Genomic DNA, 27,961 nt, shown 5'->3' on the forward strand with positions numbered 1-27,961 from the left:
TCAGCAGATGGATTCCCTTTTCATTCTTTTTCTTCAGTTCTTACTTTCCTATTACTTTTCGTTCTTTTTATGACAGAAATAAAAGAAAGGTTCAAGAGTAGGATTAAAATTTAGGGTGAAAGGATATCGACAAACAATTTTCATACTTAACTTTAATCCATTAAAATGATGAACGTCGCTCTTGACGGTACATGACTCACAATATTATCTGTTCAGAATAGTAACTGAATATGGCGCCTTGCTAGGTCGTAGCAAATGACGTAGCTGAAGGCTATGCTAAACTGTCGCCTCGGCAAATGAGAGCTTACGTAGGCAGTGAACGATTAGATTCGATATTGACGCTGCTATCATCAGTGAAAGTGAAGGAAAATTATAGTGTCTGTTGAATGAATTGCACAGTCTAGTGAGTACTGAATGTAGATTGAGAGTACACAGGAAAAAGACAAAAGTAAGCAGATGTAGCATAAATGGGAAGAGCAAGAAGCTTAACATCAAAATTGGTGGTCATGAAGTAGACTGAGTTAAGGACTTCTGCTACATTGGAAGGAAAATAACCTGTGACGAATGAAGGAAGGAGGACATGAAAAAACAGACTAACAAACGCAAATGGTGAATACTTGGCCAAGAGAAGTCTACTGGTATCAAAAATGGGCCTCAAAGCGAGGAACAAATTTTTGAGAATGTTCGTTTGGAGCATAGCATTGTGTGTTAGTGAATAATGGACAATGGGAAAACCGAAGCGTTTGAGATGTGGTGACACAGAAGAATTTTGAAAAGTTAGGTGGACACGTAAGTTATGGCGTGAGGAGTTTCTCCGCAGAATCGGGTAAGAAAGGAACATGTGGAAAACACCGACAAGAAGAAGGGACATGAGAGATTAACTACCACGGTACTAGAGCGAGCTATAGAGGATTAAAACTATAGCGGGAAACACAGATGGCATAGATCTCAAAAATCATTGACGATGTGGGATGTAAGTGCTACTCTGAGATGAAGAGATTAGCGCAGGAGAGGAATTCGTGAATGGTCACATGCAACCAGTCAGAAGAAAAAAAAATGCTGTTCGTAGTAGTTAATTAACATTGCCATTCCCATTAGCGTGTTCATTATTAGACATACTCCTCCATTAACCCAGTTCGGTTTTGTGTAGATAATCCTGTACTCAGCTGACTATAAACCCTATTCTCCTTGGTACCGCATTTCACTGTTTCGCACTATACCGGACGTGAACCTATCCATGCCTCTATATCAAATTGTCTAAACTGTATACCCGTTTTAGGGATCTAAAATTTCAGGCTTCAACCAGTTGAACGAAGACGCCGAACTTGTTTTCTCTGATTACAGCTGGTTTCTCTGATTACAGCGTTTGCTGAGTAGTCCCCAGATTGGGAGATTACCCTACCCCCGGAACTTTTTATCTAAGACGATGCCACATGCCACCATACTGTAGACTGCGTGTCCTCTCCTTTCAGTCTTGCCGTGGTACCCACATAGTCTGGCCACGTTAGCTGAGTTACAAAATCAGGTCAATAACCCAGACTCTTGCCCCTGCGGGAACTACATCTACATCTGTATCTACATGGATAATCTGCAAATCACATTTAAGTGCCTGGCAGAGGGTTCATCGAACCACCTTCACAATTCTCTATTATTCCATTCTCGTATAGCGCGCGGAAAGAATGAACACCTATACCTTTCCGTACGAGCTCTGACTGCCGTTATTTTATCGTGGTGATCGTTCCTCCCTATGTAGGTCGGTGTCAACAAAATATTTTTGCATTCGGAGGAGAAAGTTCGTGATTGGAATTTCGTGAGAAGATTCCGTCGCAACGAAAAACGCCTTTCTTTTTAACGATTTCCAGCCCAAATCCTGTATCATTTCTGTGACACTCTCTCCCATATTTCGCGATAGTACAAAACGTGCTGCCTCTCTTTGAACTTTTTCGATGTACTCCGTCAGTCCTATCTGGTAAGGAGCCCACACCGCGCAGCAGTATAAAAGAGGACGGAGAAGCCTAGTGTAGGCAGTCTCCTAAGTAGGTCTGTCCTGCCAATAAAACGCAGTCTTTGGTTAGCCTTCCCCACAACATTTTCTATGTCTTCCTTCCAGTTTAAGTTGTTCGTAATTGTAATACCTAGGTATTTAGTTGAATTTACGGCTTTTAGATTAGACTGAGTTATCGTGTAACCGAAGTTTAACGAGTTCCTTTTAGCACCTGACACTTTTCGTTATTTAGGGTCAACTGCCACTTTTCGAACCATTCAAATAATTTTTCTAAATCGTTTTGCAGTTTGTTTTGATCTTCTGACGACTTTGTTAGTCGATAAACGACAGCGTCATCTGCAAACAACCGAAGACGGCTGCTCAGATTGTCTCCCAAATCGTTTATATAGATAAGGAATAGCAAAGGATCTAAAACACTACCTTGGGAAACGCCAGAAATCACTTCAGTTTTACTGAATGTACCGTTTGTTCGTCCCTGCAACCTAACTGGTGGTGGTGATAAGTTCATATGGGACCAGAGTTGTGAGGTCATCGGTCCCCTAGGCTTACACAATACTTAATCTAACTTAAACTAACTTACGCTAATGACAACACACATACCCATGCACGAGGGATGACTCAAACCTCCGATGGGTGGAAGGTGGGGGGGGGGGGGGGGGGAGCGGTGTAGCGTAGATGCAGTATTAACCCTTTCTGGTTCACACGGAGCCAAGCTGTTAATTTATTAAACATTTTAAAAAAATTACCTCTGTGGCTGTCGTTACGAGGTGATCGTCACAGTTGTCGACAACACATTCAGAGGTTGATCAGGGAAACCTCTGAGTTTTTCGGTATAAGGGGCCTACCGTCTCTGGCGGCTCGTTACAGATTTGTTGCATTTTGTTTGATTCCTTGCCCTAACTTCACTACTGGCCATTAAAATTGCTACACCACGAAGATGACGTACTACAGACGCGAAATTTAACCGACAGGAAGAAGATGCTGTGATATGCAAATGATTAGCTTTTCAGAGCATTCACACAAGGTTGGCGCTGGTGGCGACACCTACAACGTGCTGACATGAGGAAAGTTTCCAATCTATTTCTCATACACAAACAGCAGTTGACCGGCGTTGCCAGGTGAAACGTTGTTGTGATGCCGCGTGTAAGGAGGAGAAATGCGTACCGCCACGTTTCCGACTTTGATAAAGGTGGGATTGTAGCCTATCGCGATTGCGGTTTATCGTATCGCGACATTGCTGCTCGCGTTGGTCGAGATCCAATGACTGTAAGCAGAATATGGAATAGGTGGGTTCAGGAGGGTAATACGGAACGCCGTGCTGGATCCCAACGGTCTCGTATCACTAGCAGTCGAGATGACATGCATCTTATCCGCATGGCTGTAACGGATCGTGCAGCCACGTCTCGATCCCTGAGTCAACAGATGGGGACGTTTACAAGATAAAAACCATATGCACGAACAGATCGACGACGTTTGCAGCAGCATGGACTATCAGCTCGGAGACCATGGCTGCAGTTACCCTTGACGCTGCATCACAGATAGGGGCGCCTGCGATGGTGTACTCATCGACGAAACTGGGTACACGAATGGCAAAACGTCATTTTTTCGGATGAATCCAGGTTCTGTTTACAGCATCATGATGGTCGCATCCGTGTTTGGCGTCATTGCGGTGAACGCACATTGTAAGTGTGTATTCGTCATCGCCATAGTGGCGTATCACCCGACGTGATGGTATGGGGTGCCACTGGTTACACGTCTCGGTCACCTATTGTTCGCATTGGCGGCACTTTGAACAGTGGACATTACATTTCAGATGTGTTACGACCCGTGGCTCTACCCTTCATTCGATCCCTGCGAAACCCTACATTTCAGGAGGATAATGCACGACCGCATGTTGCAGGTCCTGTACGGGCCTTTCTGGATACAGAAAATGTTCGACTGCTGCCCTGGCCACCACATTCTCCAGATCTCTCACCAGTTCTCATTCCTACTACTTCTCTTTACCTTCGTCTTTCTTCGATTTACTCTCAATCCATACTGTGTACTCATTAGACCGTTCACTCCGTTCATCAGATCATGTAATTCTTCCTCGATTTGACTCAGGATAGCAGTGTCATCAGCGAATAGTATCATTAATATCCTTTCACCTTGAATTTTAGTTCCACTCCTGAACCTTTCTTTCATTTCCATCATTGCTTCATCGATGTACAGATTGAACAGTAGAGGCGAAAGGCTACGTCATTGTCTTACACCCTTTTTAATACGAGCCCTTCGTTCTTGGTCGTCTACTCTTATTATTCCCTCTTGGTTGTTGTACATATTGTATATGACCCGTCTCTCCCTATAGCTTACCCTACCTTTCTCAGAATTTCGAACATCTTGCACCATTTAACATTGTCGAACCCTTTTTCCTGGTCGACAAGTCCGATGAACGTGTTTTGATTCTTCTTTATTCTTGCTTCCATTATTAACCGCAACGTCAGAATTGCCTCTTTCGTGCCTTTACCTTTCCTAAAGCCAAACTGATCGTCACCTAGCGCATCCTCAATTTTCTTTTCCATTCTTCTGTATAACCCAGTACATCACGGGAGGGGTTGATGTATCTAAAAGTGCGTACGCTCATATATATATAGTAGTATGTACAATCAGTTTTTGCAGTTTGTTAACATTCACATACGTACAGTATTTGATTTTACATTATGTCATAGAAATAGGTTATGAGGCATCTTTGAAGGTACTGCGTAGGTTGGAGAAAGGCTATAAGAGAAATTTAGATTCATACCACCTGCAAAAAGTGCAAGAAACGGACCGTAGAAATAATTTTGTTTATATTGCTTTACGAAATAAATCTAAGGTAGTCTTATTATAAGTACGCACTTTTAGATATATCAACCCCTCCCGTGATGTACTGGGTTCACTCAAGTTTTCAATACATGAAATAGAGTATTGTGCCGGCCGGAGTGGACGAGCGGTTCTAGGCGCTACAGTCTGGAACCGCGCGACCGCTACGGTCGCAGGTTCGAATCCTGCCTCGGGCATGGATGTGTGTGATGTCCTTAGGTTAGTTAGGTTTAAGTAGTTCTAAGTTCTAGGGGACTGATGACCTCAGCAGTTAAGTCCCATAGTGCTCAGAGCCATTTGAACGATTTGAATAGAGTATTGTGATCGATAATGTACCCTACCGCTGACTAGGCATATGTCTTACGTTGTTAATTCTGCCCCACGCTAAGTGACTTCAATCTGCATGTCAATAACAAACTTATTCATGTCATGAATAACAACCAACCACTATGTTGCAATCAAGAGTAACACAGCGATAGAAGAACGTTATTCTTTCACCTATTTCAATGACTTCTTTTAACATCAAGTCCTGTAAGTATGTGAATGTTAACAATCTACAAAAATTGGTTGTACTCGCTGTAGATCTCATATTATGTCCATTAATTTCTTGTAGATACCTGAAAATGACAAAAACGCCGAAATTGCAATAGCGAAATAGTAGTTACAGCTAACAGCAAAACTGATGTCACTTAAAAAATGTATAGAAATTGGGGACCCATATTACAATAAGCTAATGGAGTAAATGTTGGTATACTTTTCAATTTCTTTAAGAGCTTTTCGTTTATATGTTCCTTTTTCAGTGTACTTTGGATCTAAAATTTGCCTAATTACATTTCTATATCTCTTTTGGATTTTGTTATGTTTAGTAATCACCTCTGCTCTCCTGCTCTTCTCAGTACCTACTCGTCCTGTACCCCACCCTAATCATCCAACTTGTTTTTTCTATCGCTACCACTTCCACATCTGAGAAGCACCCATCTTGCTCTCTATTTCTTAAGTCTATATAAAACACTTTGTCAGTTTTTTTTTCAAATCTTTTTACATATTTCTGCAGAAAAGTCTCCTTTTGTTACGAAATGCTTCTTTCACCATTACTATATTGGTTTAAATTTTTGTGCTGTAAATCCAGCAGTAGCTTTTTATTCTGCTTCCTAGGCATTTAAAGTTTTGTCCATTCCACACCATCCTTAATGTTTTGTTTCCTCCTAGTGTCAATACTTCTGTTTTCTTTGTATTGATTTTCATTCCACATCTCTTTCTTTCGCTTCAATGACATCTGCTATTTCCTGCAACTCTTTTTCATCTCTTACATGAAGTACCATGTCATCTACAAACATTCTTCCTCTTCTTCCTTCAGAATTTACCCCTTCGTCATCTAGTGGACGGTGCTCAGACATATTCTCTACATACAAATTGAAATGGGTATATGACAGATAGGATCCTTATCATAATCCTTTCGCAATTCATTTCGTTTGGTACTTTCTCCTCGCACTCTTACTGTCGCTTTTTGATTTAAATATAATGAGTTTACAAGTAGCCTGCTTTCCCAGTTTATTCTCTTTTACCTCATCTTAGCTGGTAATGGACCACGATGACATATGCCTTTTGCAGTCCTATAAAGACCCGTATATTAGTCTATTCCCTTCTCAACAGACTACTCTATCAAAATTCGCAAGGGTCACATTGCATCTCTTGTTCCCGTTTTCCTTCTACAACCAAACTGCTTGTCAGCCAAATTCTTCTGAATTACCTTTTGCAGTGTATTCCCCTTGTATTTTTATTACTGTTCTGGAAATTATTTAAAGTTACGTCGTTGCTTGTCCTGCACAGAAAGCATGCAACGGATTCAATATGCTGCAGGCCCCTCTTACACACTTCTCAATTCATTTTGTCTTTTCGCATTTTGAACTTTTAATCCATCTTTTATAGATCCTTGTGGATAACTCATTTCCGTCTGTTTTCCTTGCGCCCCTTTCTTTTGAAATATTTATTCATTTCTATAAACTAGTTTTCGAGTCTTCTGAAGCTCGTCTTCAGATGGGACGTGCAGAAGTTACGTATTTACTTTTTTAGCGTAATGCTGGATACAGGCTTGCGGCATTGTTGATATCCATCAGGCAGCATCCACCTTCATTGCCTGTTGGTTACAGAATTAATCACTCTTTACTACAAATACTGAGTGTCACCACAAATCCGCCAGCATCTAGCATACGTTCACACATTATTTATACTACGGCGAGTTCTGGAAACTCATTCTATATGGTGATTAGACATTAATTCTATTACTATTAGGAAATGAAAACTGAAGGTTCCAGGTGGGTATTAACACCAATACCGCTCATACTGCGGCCAACGAATATCCAGCACCACACTATAAACATAAAAGATGCACCATGCGGTGTATCTATACAATTAGTGACGGCTTAATTAAAAGGAAAGGAAAGATGGATAGAGCATTAACGGAATTTAGCGACTGACTAAGAGAAAACGGTTTGAGCATACCACCGAGCGAATCGGCGCTGCATTTTCACAAAATACGGACAAAAAGAGAAGCCAAAAAAAACTGAGTTCTTATCAGTTTACTACGACAAAGGTGGTAAAATATCTGAGTGTCTACATTGACAGTAGACTAAGGTGGGCTCCACATTTTAGACACACAGCAGGCAGGTTAGAGAAAGTGATGAGTATAACACGGCCGGTAACTGGCATTAAATGGGGAGCAGGTCAAAGTACATGTCTGAACAAATATCGAGAATTGGTACGCCTACACTTAATTACAGCATGCTTCTGTTTTGGGTTCACAGCACACAGTCTATGAGGAAAATTAAATAAGTGCTAATATAAAGCTGTTGGATTTCGCACTGGAGCCATGGAGCGTCCACCAACTAACACATTTCCCGTTAAAGCGAACGAATCCCAAATACATATAAGACGGAAATATATAAGCTATAAATTTCTTATTAAACTTGCGCACTTTTCTCAGGACATAATGATGGAAGACTTATACGACCTAACACTTAGGTTTCTGACGGAAATACACTCCTGGAAATGGAAAAAAGAACACATTGACACCGGTGTGTCAGACCCACCATACTTGCTCCGGACACTGCGAGAGGGCTGTACAAGCAATGATCACACGCACGGCACAGCGGACACACCAGGAACCGCGGTGTTGGCCGTCGAATGGCGCTAGCTGCGCAGCATTTGTGCACCGCCGCCGTCAGTGTCAGCCAGTTTGCCGTGGCATAAGGAGCTCCATCGCAGTCTTTAACACTGGTAGCATGCCGCGACAGCGTGGACGTAAACCGTATGTGCAGTTGACGGACTTTGAGCGAGGGCGTATAGTGGGCATGCGGGAGGCCGGGTGGACGTACCGCCGAATTGCTCAACACGTGGGGCGTGAGGTCTCCACAGTACATCGATGTTGTCGCCAGTGGTCGGCGGAAGGTGCAAGTGCCCGTCGACCTGGGACCGGACCGCAGCGACGCACGGATGCACACCAAGACCGTAGGATCCTACGCAGTGCCGTAGGGGACCGCACCGCCACTTCCCAGCAAATTAGGGACACTGTTGCTCCTGGGGTATCGGCGAGGACCATTCGCAACCGTCTCCATGAAGCTGGGCTACGGTCCCGCACACCGTTAGGCCGTCTTCCGCTCACGCCCCAACATCGTGCAGCCCGCCTCCAGTGGTGTCGCGACAGGCGTGAATGGAGGGACGAATGGAGACGTGTCGTCTTCAGCGATGAGAGTCGCTTCTGCCTTGGTGCCAATGATGGTCGTATGCGTGTTTGGCGCCGTGCAGGTGAGCGCCACAATCAGGACTGCATACGACCGAGGCACACAGGGCCAACACCCGGCATCATGGTGTGGGGAGCGATCTCCTACACTGGCCGTACACCACTGGTGATCGTCGAGGGGACACTGAATAGTGCACGGTACATCCAAACCGTCATCGAACCCATCGTTCTACCATTCCTAGACCGGCAAGGGAACTTGCTGTTCCAACAGGACAACGCACGTCCGCATGTATCCCGTGCCACCCAACGTGCTCTAGAAGGTGTAAGTCAACTACCCTGGCCAGCAAGATCTCCGGATCTGTCCCCCATTGAGCATGTTTGGGACTGGATGAAGCGTCGTCTCACGCGGTCTGCACGTCCAGCACGAACGCTGGTCCAACTGAGGCGCCAGGTGGAAATGGCATGGCAAGCCGTTCCACAGGACTACATCCAGCATCTCTACGATCGTCTCCATGGGAGAATAGCAGCCTGCATTGCTGCGAAAGGTGGATATACACTGTACTAGTGCCGACATTGTGCATGCTCTGTTGCCTGTGTCTATGTGCCTGTGGTTCTGTCAGTGTGATCATGTGATGTATCTGACCCCAGGAATGTGTCAATAAAGTTTCCCCTTCCTGGGACAATGAATTCAAGGTGTTCTTATTTCAATTTCCAGGAGTGTATTTTGAGTTAACAAAAACATGTCGCCAGTTGCATCTACGTACATATGCAAACTATGAAAAATGTGAGAAAAACTATTTCGTCAACAAAACTACTATGTTATGAATGCAACTTAACAGGCCTATCATTGGCCCGAGCACTATCAAATAGCCGGCCGCGGTGGTCCAGCGGTTCTAGGCGCCCAGTCCGGAACCGCGCGACTGCTATGGTCGCAGGTTCGAATCCTGCCTCGGGCATGGATGTGTGTGATGTCCTTAGGTTAGTTAGGTTCAAGTAGTTCTAAGTTCTAGGGGACTGACGACCACAGCTGTTAAGTCCCATAGTGCTCAGAGCCATTTGAACCATTTGATCTATCAAATAATTTCGAAATACGAAAACTTGGGTATAGTTATCGTAGTGCGATCATCATATATGCAGATGGATCGAAGAATGAAGATGGCGCAAATAGAGGATATTGGGACAATACAAGGCAATAGGGTAGAAAATTTAAGCATCACAAAGATGTCAATGGAACAAATTGCAATCCTGGAAGCTAATCTTCCTCTTCAGTATACTACCGAAAGTAATAGCATTATTCTATCAGATTCCAAATCAGCCCTTGCCTTGTTAAAGAACAACAACGCCTGAAAAATGAAATCATCCCACAGCACAAAGAATAGTAGACTATAGAGAAATCACAAACAATAAACTACCAGCCAAAATACTTTGGACGAAAGGTCGCCGTGGGATTAAAGAAAACTCAGTTACAGAAAATCTGGCCGTGCAGGCAATATATTCTACCGAAGAAAAACGTCCTGAAGTACGGGCAGACGATTTCCTACAAAAATATAGACGACTAACAAGAAATGACTGGCATAAAGTATGGACGCAACCCATGAAAACACGAGGCACACAGTATGCCATTATATCGTCGGTCAGCCGGCCGGAGTGGCCGTGCGGTTCCAGGTGCTACAGTCTGGAACCGAGCGTCCGCTATGGTCGCAGGCTGAGTCACCGCTGTGTGAATATGGAGTAACGGAGGATGTAAACCATCTATTCTTTCGATCCGAAAATCCAAAAAAAACAATCCTTAACATTGGTTTGGCATCTGGTGCCATTAAAATGTGCTCTTCCAACATCTGCTGACACTCCTGGCCACAAGAGACTGCAGGGTTCACAAAGAACTCTTTCTTTTCCTGTGTGCAGGAAAATTAAATATATAATATACACTGAAGAGTCAAAGAAACTGGTACACCGCCTTAATATCGTCCATGAATCCTGCTAGGCTGTCCATAAATCCGTAAGAGTACGAAGGGGTGGAGGTCTCTTCTGAACAGAACGTTGCAAGGCATCCAAGAAATGCTCAATAATGTTCATGTCTGTGGAATTTGGTGGCTAACGGAAGTGTTTAAACACAGAAGAGCAGCAATTCTGGAATGTGAAGGGTGTCACATTGTCCTGCTGGAACTTCCCAGGTCCGTCGGAATGCACAATGGACATGAACGGATGCAGGTGATCAGACAGGATGCTTACTTACGTGTCACCTGTCAGAGACGTATGAGGGGTCCCATATCACTCAAACTGTACACGCCACACACCATTACAGAGCCTCCACCAGCTTGAACAGTTCCCCACTGACACGCAGGATCCATTGATTCATGAGGTTGTCTCCATACCCTACACGTCTATCCGCTCGATACAACTTGAAAAGAAACTCATTCAACCAGCCAACATACTTCCACACATTAACAGTCCAATATTGGTGTTGACGGATCCAGACGAGGCGTAAAGCTTTTTGTCGTGCAGTCATCAGGGGTACACGAGTGGACCTTCGGCTCCGAAAGCCCATATCGATAATTTTTCGTAGAATGGTTCTCACGCTGACACTTGTTGGATGGCCCAGCATTGAAATCTGCAGCAATTTGCGGAAGGGTTGCCCTTCTGTCACGGTGAACGATTCTCGCCAGTGGTCATTGGTCCCGTTCTCGCAGGATCTTTTTCTGGCCTCACCGATGTCGGAGATTTGATGTTTTACCGGATTCCTGACATTCGCGGTTGACTCTTGAAATGGTCGCTACCTCGGAGATACTGTGTCCCATCACTCGTGTGCCGACTATAATACTATGTTCAAACTCACTTAAATGTTGATAACCTGCAATTGTAGCAGCAGTAACTGATCTGTCAACTGCTCCAGACACTTGTTGTCTTATATAGGTTTGATGACCGCAGCGCCGTACTCTGTCTGTTTACAGATCTTTGTATTGAATACGCATGTCTATACGAGTTCCTTTGGCGCTTCAGTTTACATAGTTCTCAGTGCATTGTGCCGGAGCTAAGTCAGTTACAACGTGTGCATATTGTTAGTGTTCGTATGGTAGGAGCTTCGGTAACAAAGGTAATCGAAGTGTTTGGTGTTGCAAGAGGCACCGAATCGAACACGCCGCATACAGCGAAACCGAGAAAACATCATACGCTGTGTGCTGTGACTCCTATTGAAAAGGAGTGTGACGAAAGATAAGGAGATAACAGCTGCAAAAGTCACTGCAGGACCGAATGTGGCACTCGCGAACGCTGTCAGCACCAAAAGAAGTCAAAGGGGGCCCATAACCAGGCGATTGCAGGGCGAAATGGAATTTTAGAAGCACTCATCAATGATGTAAATGTCCATAACAGGACAGCGTGGTGCCGAAACAATAAAACTTGGACTATGGAGCAGTGGAAGAAAGTCATTTGGTCGGATCGGTCTTGTTTCACACTGTTTCCGACTTCTGTCCGAGTTTACATTCCAAGAGTGAAACAAGACGGGGATTCGGTGATGATATGGGAAATCATATCGTGGTATTTCACGGGGTCCATAGTTTCTCTGCAAGGACGCATTACTGCCAAGGCTTATGTAACCATTTTGGGTGATCAGGTTCATCCTACGATACAAAATTGTTCCCCAGTGGTGATGCTGCGTTCCAAGAAGACACGGCCCTTTTCACACTGATCGCATTGTCCAGGACAGGTTTTGTGAGAACGAAGTAGAACTGTCACTTCTCTCGTGGCCGCCACACTCACCACATGCCACTGTCATTGAGCCTTTGTGGTTTACTTTGGAGAGAAAAGTATGTGAACGCTGTCTACCTCCATCATCGTTGCCACTACTTAGCAGGAAGAATGGTATAAGATTCCCTTCAAAACCGTACAGATCCTATATTTATCCATTCCGAGATGATTGCGATCTGTTTTAAATGCAAACGGGTCTCCTACGCTGAATTAGGCATGATAACATGTTGTGTTCTTGGTCTTTCCATATTTCTCTGCACATCTTGTGTATTGGTAGTACTTCTGTGTATTAATTATCTAGTTATGCAGTGTGTACCTTTCATTATGGTTTCATCTCTCTCTATTTTATTGTCACTGACCTAACACAACACCTCATACTATTTAATTCTGAACCTTCATTCATTATAAATAGCTTTAACTCTCCATGTACTTAAGCAAAAATATTGAATCGGACCTACCTAAACCACTTGAAAACAGGCTAAGAAATTATAATAATTAAGTACTAAAGATATGAAAAACCATATGTAGATGGCTGTATGAGTAGAGGCCTAAAAGCCAATCACAAAACTTCTGCATGCCGCTACGCATCAAAAGATAATCCGAAAAGATTCGACAATCATTTTTATACTTAATTTAATAGCTGTCGGTACGTGCTCATACACCATCTCAACAGACATACGCTTCTCCAATTTGTTTTGACAATTCATGGTATAAAAATGGTTCAAATGGCTCTCAGTCCTATGGGACTTAACGTCTGAGGTCATCAGTCCCCTAGACTTAGAACTGCGTAAACCTACCTAACCTAAGGACATCATACACATGCATGCCCGAGGCAGCATTCGAACCTGCGACCGCAGCTGATTTCATTGTATACATTAGTTTAAGTCGTACCCTCGTACGAAGATACATAGGCTTAATAAACGACATATTCTGACATAAATCGAATTTTACATCCACAGTATAATGAAACGAGTAAACATGACGAAAATATAACACAGGAAACACAAAGGTTGGGTTGGGTTGTATTGGGGAAGAGACCAAACTGCGAGGTCATCGGTCTCATCGGATTAGGGAAGGACGGGGAAGGAAGTCGGCCCTGCCCTTTCAAAGGAACCATCCCAGCATTTGCCTGGAGCGATTTAGGCAAATCACGGAAAACCTAAATCAAGATGGCCGGACGCGTGATTGAACCGTCGTCCTCCCGAATGCGCATCCAGTGTGCTAACCACTGCGCCACCTCGCTCGGTAAGACAAAGGAAGTACGCTAGAAAAATTCTGCTTGCAACACAATAAAGAATGTTAAAACGTCGTTGGTACACATTTCTTATATTCCCAATACAATTCATGTTAATGACTATATATCTAAATTAATAATAAAAATTTCTTTTTTACGTCCTGTAAGAATTGTTTCAAAAGCTGCGGGTAGATAGCTGAAAATTTCTGCAGGTCTATTTGTACCATGTAGACAGAACATGAGAGGCTCGATAACTGGTTGATGGAAGTAAACTGAAGTTGCGTAAGTGACAGATTGTGGTTGTCTCTATTTGTATTGAGGATAGACGTCCTCTAAGGTGAGTCTGGTCGTCCTCGACAGTTCGCTAACCTAAGCGCGTTCTCAGTGCACTGCGCGCCGTGCACAATGACAGACGAAATCAGATGAACGGCTGAACCCGTCTGCTGATGGCTCAAATGGCTCTGAGCACTATGGGACTTAACATCTATGGTCATCAGTCCCCTAGAACTTAGAACTACTTAAACCTAACTAACCTAAGGACATCACACAACACCCAGCCATCACGAGGCAGAGAAAATCCCTGACCCCGCCGGGAATCGAACCCGGGAACCCGGGCGTGGGAAGCGAGAACGCTACCGCACGACCACGAGATGCGGGCCCGTCTGCTGAGTCCCGCGAAAGCGATAGGTCGCCGGCAGGCAGGCAGAGCGTCTTATGACGTCAGTGGGACGCTGGGTGGGGGGCACCGGATCGTCTGTCGCGCGAAGCACGCCGGGAGTCGAGACAGAGGCATGGCGGCGACGGGGCAGGGCGACGAAAACAACAACAGCACCAAAGACGCCGACGTCGCCGCAGCGCGGGCGTGCGTCACCTTTCTGCAGCCGACGCGGCCCAAGCGCAGCGGGGGCAAGAGGGTCAGGGTACGTATTCTCTTGCGGAGGCAGCCATTTTCTCTAAATCTCCGTGACTTTCCAGAGATGCTGCAGCATGGAGCACGTTCTCGTGACACAAGCAGTATTGCTCCAGTGGGAGTCTGAGTGTTTGTCTCTGCTACTTGTTGATTAGCTGCGCGCTACTTGCAAAATATTTGTCTGATGAGTGATGATCAAACCTGCAAGTGAATGGAGAGGGAAGGCATGAGTTTTTCACACGTCAGAAGCTTACGTTAAGACCGTAACACATGTATGTAATGTTTTCTTTCGTTGTAAATAGAACGATTCTGTTAAGAATATGGAATATGACTGTCCATGCGCCGTTATGCCGATCTGACGGTAACAAATAATGCTTTTTCGTTTCTCGTTTTCTTTCCCCGGCTAGTAAGCGCTCTGAGATATCAGTAACGACGACTTTATTGTTCCAATTAAGGTCACTTCTTTCTCGACGGAACGAGGAAAAGAAGTAAGAATCGACTGCTCTGCATCCACATACATACTGTGCAAAGTGGAGTGACAGAGGATAATTTTCATTCTATTCAAATGGCTCTGAGCACTATGGGACTTAGCTTCTGAGGTCATCAGTCGCCTAGAACTTAGAACTACTTAAACCTAACTAACCTAAGGACATCACACACATCCATGCCCTACTTAAACCTAACTAACCTAAGTACATCATACACATCCATGCCCGAGGCAGGATTCGAACCTGCGACCGTAGCGGTCACGCGGTTCCAAGCTGAAGCACCTAGAACCGCACGGCCACACCGGCCGGCTTTTTCATTCTATTATAGACCCACATTAATATTCCTACCTGTTCCGAAAACGGATGTGCCTCTTTTTTTCTCCACGGACTTGGAGGGCGACTGGAAAGAGGATGACAAATATTTGCAGATACCATATTGAGTAACGTTTCTAGGAATATCGTAAAGCACACTTCATGAAAAATTAACATCTTTCATCGAATGTCAGTCAGTGTTTCTCAGAATATCTGTTACACTGTCCCACATTTTACTTATGTTCCTTTGCAGGTGTTAGAAATGTTATGTATCCATATCTAAATCTACATCAAAACTCTGCAAACCACTGTTCAGTGTGTGGCAGAGGGTACTTCTTACTGTATCAGTTATCAGCGCTTTACCCCGTTCCTTTCAGCTATGGAGCAGAGAGAAATGGCTGCTTAATCACCTCTGTATAAGCTGTAGGTATCTTGTCTTCGCGGTCCCTGTGGAACCGATACGCAGGGGTTGTGTATTCCTTGATTCATCACTTACAGTCGTTTATTGAAACATACTAAATAGGCTTTCACGGGATACTTTGTGTCTGTCTTCTAGCGCTTGCTGGTTCAGTTCTTTCAGCATCTCTGTGACACTATCCCATCGATCAAACAAACCTGTGACCATTCGTGCACCCCTTCTCTGTACATGTTTAGTGCTCCCTGTTAGTCCTATTTGGTGTTAGCCACACAGGCATCAGCAGTATTCTGGGATGGGTCACATCGGTGTTCTGTATGCTATCTCCTTTGTAGACCGATTGTCTTTCCCTAGTACTCTGCTAATGAATCAAAGTCTGCCATCTGCTTCGCCTATGACTGAGCCTACGCAACTGTTCTATTTCCTATCTCTACAAATTTTATTACTGGATATTTATATTAATTGACTAATCTCTTTCGTTAGCAAAAGGCACTTTCGCCATACTATACTGCCATATCGAAGCATGCCTTTTTTCTAACTTACAGATGAGCGTGTCTGTGTGCTTTTTTGTTTAATGAATTTTACGACACTTCATTCCTCTTTATTGTCCACCTTTGAAGAAGGCTGTTAAAAAGAGACTGCGAATTTCTAAGATTTTCTATCAGAGTACTCTTTCTCATAGATTACTGTATTTGCAGGAAACTCTGTGATTGCAACTAGAACTGTCTGCTAAGTGGTGAATGTGCAACATGAATGGCCTTGTTAGGCTTGCTTGAGGAACATTTCACTGGGCGTGTCAGGAGGAAGAGTAAGCATTTTTGAAGGACTGATTCGAGTAAAACATTCCATACAACAGGCTTACGGAGATAAAGATAAGTTTTCATTTCGTCTGTTGGCATTCCACTTGCTATAGATTTATTCATCGAGTGGTGGTTTCGTTTTGACTTTAGTATTATAAAGTTTTACTTGCATTTACATAATTGAATTTTTCAGCTGTGAATGTGACTTATTGGATAATTTTACTGTATCGTCGAAGAACGTCGCACGTGTTTACAAATGAAACAGGGATATGTATGTTCTCAGGTGACACATCATCTAAACCTAACATACCCCGGAATATGGATCGTCAGATTAGTCACGTTTCTTTTACGCCGAGATCTCTGAAGCTTGCTCCATTAGGTTTCTGCTTGTGGGGATGGTTGAAAGGCGAAGTCTATAAATAAAAAGTAAACACAAGAGATGAATTGTACTTTCGGATTATGAATAATGACACCTCGATAAAAAAGAGCCAAAACGAACTCAGAAAAACTATGGGCGGTGTTGCCGAGAGAATTCCAAAGTGCATTGAAATTGGAGATAGAATTCATGGAAACGAACATTGAATTAAATCAGTTGCCTTCGTTCAAAAGCTTCTGTCGGTATTTGGGTTGGATTCTAACAGCTGTATCTCTCTAACCAATGAAAAATGGACTGAGGTTGTATGAAATGTTTTATTCGAATATTTGGTGTTCCTCCTGACACACCCTTTATATTAATTCAATGTGTTATATGACTTTTCATCCAGGATGGTGTTCTATAGCGGAAGAATACTCCTATAAAAGCACAAAAAGGCGAATATGCTCCTCTTTATTAAAAGACTCTGACTGAAAAGTGGGGTACCATCTGCCTCATTCTACCTCCGTGAGAACTTTTAAAAATTTTCGCAAAGATAATCGCGCTCTTTTTGACATACAACTCGCCTCTCATTCCCATAAGCTAGAGTAACTGCAACTCGCTCAGACCCAGTAGTCCATCAGTGTTAAGTCTCTCATGCTCGTCCACTCCCAATTGCCCATTCTCACTCACTCATTCTTCCAGAACTTATTGTCGTTATCTGTTTGAGGCTCTCCAAGTGTCACTGTCTCCTGTCTCACAGCCACAGCCTCCTTCGTTCTGTCCTATTACTAACTGTCTCCTCTACTCTCATTGTCTCCATCTTATTCTCTCTGGCTACTACTATCTCATTCATTCTTTCCTCCATCTGCGAAAGTTTTTAAGGGTGCTGATGAAGGTAGAATGAGACAGCTGGTACCCTGCTTTTTCAGTCAGAGTCTTTTCATTAAGAGGAGCGCATTCGCATTTTTTGTGCTTGGATAGGAGCATTTTTCCGTCGTTTCCCTTCTTTTTCTTGCCACAGCACGGCGTGTCAATCATATGAAAAGAAATTGATGGATCAGTAAGATTTTGATAGTTTATTGATGCGAAATTGAAATAACACTTGACTAATTTTACACGTCACACCGCATTTTACGTGAGTATTTTACGTGAACAAGTACGGTATCTTTGAATCTCTGTATCTGGGAAAGGGATAAAGGTATCATGAAAAGTTTGAGGTGTTTTCCAGATCGGGATCTTAAGAATAGATCTGAAAAGTTTCAGCCATTTTCTGTGCGTAGCCATCTTGGGCTCCTCGGATGGGTTTTTGTCCGCTGCTGACGGCGCAAAAATAGTAAAAAACCCTTTTTCGGGTTTTCCGAGGAAGCGCCTATGAACTAATGGTACCTCCACAAATCCCATCGATCCCACCAGAGACCACATCAAATGCATAAAGAGCCAACCGATTTGCTCCATTTGCCTAAGCAGGAGAAAGTATATAATATTCATGCTTTGACGCTGTACTGTAGGCAGTGACACTAAGAAAATGTGTGTGAATCATCGGTCCCTTGCCTTACACACCTCTTAAACTAACTTAAACTAACTTATGCTGAGAACAACACAACGACCCATGCCCGAGGGAGGACTCGAACCTCCAACAGGAGGGGCCGCGCAATGCGTGACATAGCGCCTCAAATCGCGCGGTCACTACGTGCGGCAGTCACACTGAGACGATCCTTCTGTTGGGTTTATAAATGGTCCCTAGCCCAAGGGCTATCCAGAACTCTTCACCCTGCCTTTTTATCACGTACAGAACCCGAGCCATGAGCTTTGAAAAATCCCGTTTTTATGTACGGCGATTTGGAATATGTCGGTACGCATGATGTCGTATGTATACCGATGACATGAGTTGTAATGATCCTATTACATTTGTCAATCGGGAGGCGCAGTAATAAAACACTGCAGTAGCATTATGACGCTGGTATCTGTACAGATATCATTGGTGATATTGCTCTCGAAGAATGAAGCTATAATGAAATCTAGACCTTTCGCTGCTTACAGGTGTTGATAAATATCAACAGGGACAGTTGCATTAGGTTGAATGGTAGATCGCAGCTCCATCAGGGCATGTAAGTTTAGGGTTTCGTGGGGTTCCCTAGATCGCTAAAGGCAAATGCGATCGATTAACCCCCTCCCCTCTCCCCCCTCCGCTTCTCCCCTCCCACCCCAACGTCCTTCCTCACTCCGAACACGTTCCCTGTGTCTAACTACCTCGTCGTCGAGGAGACGTTAAGCCTTATTTTCCCACGTTGATTACACTTCCTTGAGACACGGCAAATAATACATATGTACGCGCAGATTATACCAGACCCAGATAAACATGCTACGTTCTGCCTGCTGAGAAAGACTAATCCAATCGTAAACTTGACTGAATACGCCTTACGGACGTAGTTTCCTTAATAGTACGGTGGAACCTCTTTTATCCAGACTAGTTGAGACCGCGAGTCAAACGGATTATCGAAAATCGGGTTAATACTTAGCAAGCCACCTTATGGTATGTGGCGAAGAGTACTTTGTGCACCACTCTCGCTTCCCCCTTTCCCTATTCCAGTCAGCCGGCCGAAGTGGCCGTGCGGTTAAAGGCGCTGCAGTCTGGAACCGCAAGACCGCTATGGTCGCAGGTTCGAATCCTGCCTCGGGCATGGATGTTTGTGATGTCCTTAGGTTAGTTAGGGCAACGGCCTTGCCGCAGTGGCTACACCGGTTCCCGTGAGATCACCGAAGTTAAGCGCTGTCGGGCGTGGCCGGCGCTTGGATGGGTCACCATCCTGCCGCCATGTGCTGTTGCCATTTTTCGGGGTGCACTCAGCCTCGTGATGCCAATTGAGGAGCTACTCGACCGATTAGTAGCGGCTTCGGTCAAAGAATACCGTCCTAACGGTCGGGAGTGCGGTGTGCTGACCACACGCCCCTCCTTATCCGCATCCTCCTCGGAAGATGACACGGCGGCCGGACGGTCCCGGAAGGGCCACTTGTGGCCTAAAGACGGAGCTTTTTTTTTTTTTTTAGGTTAGTTAGGTTTAACTAGTTCTAAGTTCTAGGGGACTAATGACCTCAGCAGTTGAGTCCCATAGTGCTCAGAGCCATTTGAACCATTTGAACCTATTCCAGTCGATAATAACTCACGGTAAGAACGATTGCTGCTACCATCCTTGTGAACTCAAATCTGATTTTACCTTCATGTTATTTTCATGAAATATACGCATGAGGAAGGAATATATTGATTGACTCTTCTAGAAACGCATGCTCTCGGAAACAGTAGGCCACACCGTACTGCAGATCTCCGTGTCGCTTTCGTGCTTGCTAAATGAACCTGTAACGAAGCGTGCTACTCTTCTTCGGATCTTCTCTATTTCCTCTATCAATCCTATATGGTGTGGCTCCCAGCGTGACGTGCAGTATTCAAGTATTGGTCGAACGAGGTATTTGTAAGCTGCCTCCTCCGTGGGCTGACTAAATTTCCTGAGGATTCTTCAGATCAACCTGTCTGGCATCTTTCTTATCTGCTATTAGTTTGACGTCATCGTTCCACTTTAAATCGATCCGTACGCGTAGGCCTAGATGTTTTATGGACGTTGTAACCTTCCCACAAAAATATTAAAAATAAAAATAAACCAGATGTGTAAACTCCCCACAGAAATAATAATTAAAAAATGAATTTTAAATATTGTAACCTCTGAACAAAATTGGCTCCCATTTATAATCTCTGTGCAGAAATGCATTCACATTCAATGTACCCACAAAATTATTTTCTCATTTAATGTTAAGTTCGAAACAGAAAAATTCCTAAACCCCAAAATAATAAAAAAATTCAGTAACCTGGTAAATATTATGACGACAGCAGCGCTGCGCCACGGCCCTGTACTCTGAATAAAAAGCAAAAAATTCTTACCTCAATAAAAACTGCGAATATATCTGCTCTTGCCTAAAAAAATTTTCGGCACAGCTCCGTGCAATGCTGGCCTATGCTTTGTGATTCATGAAAGGAATAATTATTCATTGGATAAAATCTTTAAATTGAAATGAATGCTTTTTTTAAAAAAAAATACTTTATATTATAAAAATTATTATTGGGGCATCTTTTGAAAGAAATTGATGACAGTTAACATACATTACTAGATATGCGCAAGGCTGCTTCTTTACCTTCCACAATAATACTCATCGTCCAGAGTCCCGACCAGAGCAGACTGTCGATAAGCGCAGACACGCGCCGACTACTGCCGACTCACGCAGACTACCGCATACTACTGCACACTACTGCCGACTCACGCAGACTACTGAATACTAACACAGACTAATGCCGACTAGCGACAAGCAACAACTAACTACATACTGCTCTCTGGTCAGAGACTCTCCTAAGTCTTGCCTGTTGCAGGCAGCGCATACATCGCATACCTCTTACAACGTGACTGCTTCCAGTGATTATTCTGCAATCGTGTAATCATGCAATAGAAGGTGTTTCTGTCTATGTATTCGCAATGCTTTACATTTGTTTGATTTGAGGGTCAACTGCCAAGCCAAGCAGCAAACGTCGATCCTCTGCAGTTCTTCCTGTGTTTCGTTACAATTATATAGGTTTGCGGTTTCTTTGTATGCAACAGCATCATCCGTATGAAGCCTAATGAAGCTTCCGACGCCATCCATTAGGCCATTTACATTGATCAGGCAGAACATTAGGACCACCTGCTTGATAGCCGGTATACCCAGCTTTGGCACGGATACCAGCGGCGATGCGTCGTGGTATGGAAGCTGTGAGGCCTTGGTAGATCACTGGAGGGAGTTGGCGCCACCTCTGCACACACAAGTCACGTAATTGCCGTAAGTTCCGGGCAGTGTACAGGGTGTCTCAAACCTTTTGAGTCAAATTGAAACAGGTGATAGTAGGTCCACAACTGGTTATATTGAGATAGGGAACAAATAATCCGAAACCCATATTTGTTGTGCCTTATTGACATACACAGCGTTCACCGCATAACAACAACATTGCTCATAGTAAGTGTGCAAACTGACGACCACCAGTCTCAAAGAATGAAGTTCTTCCACACTCTCTCAAAGATCCCGAGTGTATGTTGTATCAGGAGACAGGGCCCTAGAAAGTAGGTTCTCATCTGTTTCTACGTGGGTTTCATACACCGACATCTTGGCGTAACCCCAGAGGAAAACGTTTGAAGGCGTGGAAATTCAGCGATCGCACTGGCTGTGGAACAAGACCTCCCTTTCCAATCCAACGATGAGGATACGTGTTCACGTGGTCGCGGTCAAACGGGGAGGCAGCAAATAAAGTCCTATTGGGTGATCTTGAATAATGCCCGCCGTACGTTGACAGAGAACCGTTGTTGGTGACCACCGATGATGATGGCTTGCGGATGTTCCTCATTCCAGACATGGCTGTTGCAGCTGTTGAGGACACCGTCACGAGAGAATGAGACCTCATCCGTCAACGATAAAAATTATACGAAGATCGGCAATACAGCACTGCGGTGGAAAATCCATTGGCAGGAGTGAACGCGGGGCTCAAAATCCATTGGCCCTGGTGCTTGCACACTTTGTTTATAATAAGGGTGTAATTCGTGTTCCACCAGTACTCTCTACACTGTATCCTTCGAAATGTGCGTTTCACAGGCCAGCTGACAAGTGCTTATTGCTGGCCACACGATCCAACACCATCTCCTCATAGTCTGGTGTTTCGACATGTCTTTGCGGGATCATTGGCTGGCTCTCTATGACGTGAACGATCCCTTCTCTCGTAAGTTGGTGTGCACGGAGATAAACTCCTCCAGTTAGGATGAGGGCCAGCTGACAAGTGCTTATTGCTGGCCACACGATCCAACACCATCTCCTCAAAGTCTGGTGTTTCGACTTGTCTTTGCGGGATCATTGGCTGGCTCTCTATGACGTGAACGATCCCTTCTCTCGTAAGTTGGTGTGCACGGAGATAAACTCCTCCAGTTAGGATGCGGGCCAGCTGACAAGTGCTTATTGCTGGCCACACGATCCAACACCATGTCCTCAAAGTCTGGAGTTTCGACTTGTCTTTGCGCTATCATTGGCTGTCTCTCTATGACGTGAACGATCCCTTCTCTCGTAAGTTGGTGTGCACGGAGATAAACTCCTCCAGTTAGAGTGCGGGCCAGCTGACAAGTGCTTATTGCTGGCCACACGATCCAACACCCTGTCCTCAAAGTCTGGTGTTTCGACTTATCTTTGCGGGATCATTGGCTGTCTCTCTATGACGTGAACGATCCCTTCTCTCGTAAGTTGGTGTGCACGGAGATAAACTCCTCCAGTTAGAGTGCGGGCCAGCTGACAAGTGCTTATTGCTGGCCACACGATCCAGCACCATGTCCTCAAAGTCTGGTGTTTCGACTTGTCTTTGCGGGATAATTGGCTGGCTCTCTATGACACCTGAATGGAAAGCGTTCTCTGTACATCCTGCTGTACCGTACATTAAATGCCTGTCTGCCAACTTTCCTGAAGAGTAACGTTCCATCTCTGACAAGACGTCATGCACTGCACACAGTAATACACTTCGCCATGGCACACCACAAGCTATCTGATCCAATGAACAACTGACACCAGTGATAGTGGTGTGCGTGTGACACAAGTTATTGTGCGGGTGCGATGCATGCAGTCGTCACATACACACGTGTTATTAGCTAAGTTGTGTACAGTATGTCTGTTTGGTGGTGAGGGGCGTACGCCATTTACCACCTGCTGCCTGTTCCTGTGTGCAACAGACACCTGGTATATTTGCGACAGTGCGACAGAATTGAATGCTCCGTTGCAGTACATGTAATGAGACTAGCGAGCGTCGCTTAGAATAATTACTATGAGCTTTCGTTGCTGTTATGCTGTGTACTATTCGTACGTCCAGAACACAATAAATGTGCATTTCGTACTATTGATACCCTATCTCCATTCAATCGGCAGTGGAACCAAAGTCACCTGTTTCAATTTGACTCAAAAGGTTTGAGACACCCTGTCTATTCCGCACCTCCTGTACAGTCCATAGTGGAGGGCACTTCGTACCAATATTGTCGATATTGTGCCCTGTTCCACTGACATATTCAGCGAGGGAATAAAGACTTCTCTGTATTCGTCTGTACGCGCCCTAATCTCTATCATCTTCTCATGATTCCTAAATGAGATATACGATCAAGGCAGCACGACTTGTGGCGGTTCACCTTGCCTGCGTCCCCTTCACCCCCCCCCCCCCCCCTCCCTGACCCTTTTCCTCTAACAAGTGGATCCAACTTACAGATATGAATCAAGCAGTCAGTTTGAATAACGATCAATCAGGACTTAGCATGGGATTTAGGTAAGCTGGAAGGCCTGTACCATAATCGTTACCGTGGGAGGACCCTAAATTTGACGAACTGAAATACACTCTAAATCAAAGAAAACGACTCACCACGAGGGAATCAGCCGTATGGGACGGAAATTGGTAGGTGTGATCTACATATACACACCAATGAACGATTACAATTTCAGAAGAATTGGATCATTTATTCAATATAAGAAGCTTCATAAACTCAGCAAATCAATAAAGCGTTGATCCGCCCCTGGCCCTTACGCAAGCAGTTATTGGGTTTGGCATTCATTTATAGAGTTATTGGATATCCTCCTGCCTCTAATTGGCGCGTTATGTCGTCAAAATCCCTAGATGGTTGCAGGGCCGTACCCATAATGCTCCAAACTTCTCAGTCGCAGGCCAAGGCAGGGTTTGGTAAGCACAAAGACAAGCTGTAGAAACTCTCACTGTGTGCAGGTGGGCATTTGCTTGCTGAAATGTAAGCGCAAGATGGCTTGCCATGAAGGGCAACAAAATAGAGCATAGAATATCGCCGACGTACCGATGTGCTGTAAGGGTGCATCAAATGATAACCAAGGAGGTCCTGCTATGAAAAGAAATGGCAGCCCATACCATCACTACCGGTTGTCTGGCCGTATGCCGGACGACAGTTAAGTTGGTTTCCACCCGCTGTCCGGAGCATCTCCAGACAAGTCTTCGGCCTGGAATCTCACTGACTGGAGAAGAATTGTCTTCAGTGACTAGTCCCACTTAGAACTGAACCCCGACGGCCAGCGACGATGTCTCTGTCGTTTCATAGCGGGATCTCTTTGGTTTTCAGCCGCGGCACCCTTACAGCACTGCAGTACATCGGCGATATTCTACGCCCCGTTTTGTTGCCGTATGTGGCAAGCCATCCTGGGCTTACATTTCAGCAAGAGGGATAGCCGCGTTGTCTAGGGCGCGTGGCCGCGGTTCGCGTGGCTTCACCCGTCGGAGGTTCGAGTCCTCCCTCGGGCATGGGTGAGTGTTTTGTCCTTAGCACAATTTAGTTTAAGTTCGGTTAAGTAGTGTGTAAGCCTACGGACCGATGACCTCATCAGTTTGGTCCTGTAGAAACTTACCACCAATTTCAATTTTTACCCGCCCGCACACGACGCGAGTTTCAACCGTTTGTCTTCGTGCTTGCCAAATCCTACGTTGGTCAGCAAGTTCACCGGATCTCTCCCCAGCTGAGAAAGTTCGCATCATTGTGGGCGAGGCCCTCCAACCATCTAAGACTCTAGTTGGACAGAATTTGGTACGATATCGCTCAGGAGGATTCCAACAACTCCATCAATCAGTGCCAAGCCCATAAACTGCTTGCATAAGGCCCAGAGGACGACTAACGGGTTATTGACTTGCTCAGTTTGTGAAGGCCTTTCTCATGAAAAAATCATCCAATGTTTCTGAAACTGTAATCATTTGTTTGTCTGTAAATGTACAGACCTATGTCCATTGCATCCGGATAATTCATTCCTAATTCGTCGTTTTTTCTTGTACTGAATATTCTTCATTTAAAATTTACCAGCAAACAGGGAAAGGAATACTAAGCACTTTAAACGGAGGAATGACTGCACTAGAATTCAATATTAAGTTTTACAAGTGACCAAGCGGCAACTAAAAATAACAAAATGATATCAAGGAAGCCACTGCGTGGCTGAGACGGCCGGCCGTTGTGGCCGAGCGGTTTTAGGCGCTTCAGGTTGGAACCGCGCGACCGCTACGATCGCAGATTCGAATCCTGCCTCGGACATGGATATGTGTCATCTCCTTAGGTCAGTTACGTTTAAGTACACTCCTGGAAATGGAAAAAAGAACACATTGACACCGGTGTGTCAGACCCACCATACTTGCTCCGGACACTGCGTGAGGGCTGTACAAGCAATGATCACACGCACGGCACAGCGGACACACCAGGAACCGCGGTGTTGGCCGTCGAATGGCGCTAGCTGCGCAGCATTTGTGCACCGCCGCCGTCAGTGTCAGCCAGTTTGCCGTGGCATACGGAGCTCCATCGCAGTCTTTAACACTGGTAGCATGCCGCGACAGCGTGGACGTGAACCGTATGTGCAGTTGACGGACTTTGAGCGAGGGCGTATAGTGGGCATGCGGGAGGCCGGGTGGACGTACCGCCGAATTGCTCAACACGTGGGGCGTGAGGTCTCCACAGTACATCGATGTTGTCGCCAGTGGTCGGCGGAAGGTGCACGTGCCCGTCGACCTGGGACCGGACCGCAGCGACGCACGGATGCACGCCAAGACCGTAGGATCCTACGCAGTGCCGTAGGGGACCGCACCGCCACTTCCCAGCAAATTAGGGACACTGTTGCTCCTGGGGTATCGGCGAGGACCATTCGCAACAGTCTCCATGAAGCTGGGCTACGGTCCCGCACACCGTTAGGCCGTCTTCCGCTCACGCCCCAACATCGTGCAGCCCGCCTCCAGTGGTGTCGCGACAGGCGTGAATGGAGGGACGAATGGAGACGTGTCGTCTTCAGCGATGAGAGTCGCTTCTGCCTTGGTGCCAATGATGGTCGTATGCGTGTTTGGCGCCGTGCAGGTGAGCGCCACAATCAGGACTGCATACGACCGAGGCACACAGGGCCAACACCGGGCATCATGGTGTGGGGAGCGATCTCCTACACTGGCCGTACACCACTGGTGATCGTCGAGGGGACACTGAATAGTGCACGGTACATCCAAACCGTCATCGAACCCATCGTTCTACCATTCCTAGACCGGCAAGGGAACTTGCTGTTCCAACAGGACAATGCACGTCCGCATGTATCCCGTGCCACCCAACGTGCTCTAGAAGGTGTAAGTCAACTACCCTGGCCAGCAAGATCTCCGGATCTGTCCCCCATTGAGCATGTTTGGGACTGGATGAAGCGTCGTCTCACGCGGTCTGCACGTCCAGCACGAACGCTGGTCCACTGAGGCGCCAGGTGGAAATGGCATGGCAAGCCGTTCCACAGGACTACATCCAGCATCTCTACGATCGTCTCCATGGGAGAATAGCAGCCTGCATTGCTGCGAAAGGTGGATATACACTGTACTAGTGCCGACATTGTGCATGCTCTGTTGCCTGTGTCTATGTGCCTGTGGTTCTGTCAGTGTGATCATGTGATGTATCTGACCCCAGGAATGTGTCAATAAAGTTTCCCCTTCCTGGGACAATGAATTCACGGTGTTCTTATTTCAATTTCCAGGAGTGTAGTTCTAAGTTCCAGGGGACTGATGACCTCAGATGTTAAGTCTCATAGTGCTCAGAGCCATTTGAACCACTTTTTTTTGGCTGAGACGCGATAGAGAGAGAGAGAGAGAAATACTAGAAAAAAGGAACAACGGCGACGCATGACAGCGTGTTAGCCAGCCTGTAGGCCACATCTCACCGTATTATACGGACGGAGGCCAATGTTTGTCTTCCGATCGCGTGAATCACGTAGATCATTTATACCTCGTGAATAGTAGACATCCTTCTCGATTTTAAAGCGCTCTCACAGTTCCTATTACGTGTATGAGCCCTTGCAGCCAGACTTTCACCAACATGGTGACTACGTCGAGGTCTTCTGTGATGAACACTGACTACGAAGACGCTACGTGTTGACTGCTCCAGGACACCGGAAAAAGTGAGCAACAGACTGTAAGGTTAAGCAGCATTTTCTGTTGCCAATCTAAGCGTCCACTTCTACAAAAAGCTGTGTTTATCTCAGTAGCAAGTTCTGAGGCACTCTCCGTATCTT

At 45.2% G+C, this 27,961-nt stretch overlaps 1 protein-coding gene across 2 annotated transcripts in view; it reads left to right on the top strand.

The window, feature by feature from the left end:
* LOC126198954 (myogenesis-regulating glycosidase) overlaps window positions 1–27,961 on the top strand; it is a 750,462-nt gene that overhangs the window by 581,574 nt on the left and 140,927 nt on the right. Inside the window, exon 1 of one of the 2 annotated variants that reach the window (XM_049935601.1) lies at window positions 14,352–14,486. The exons of the other annotated variant lie outside the window; for it this stretch is intronic. Within the exon in view, the coding sequence (XP_049791558.1) occupies window positions 14,358–14,486 (129 nt within the window). The 5' untranslated portion in view covers window positions 14,352–14,357. Of the gene's footprint in view, window positions 1–14,351; window positions 14,487–27,961 lie in introns of those variants that run through there. 2 annotated transcript variants of the gene reach the window in all.

Source organism: Schistocerca nitens, chromosome 8 (assembly GCF_023898315.1).
Source record: "Schistocerca nitens isolate TAMUIC-IGC-003100 chromosome 8, iqSchNite1.1, whole genome shotgun sequence".
NCBI lineage: Eukaryota > Metazoa > Arthropoda > Insecta > Orthoptera > Acrididae > Schistocerca > Schistocerca nitens.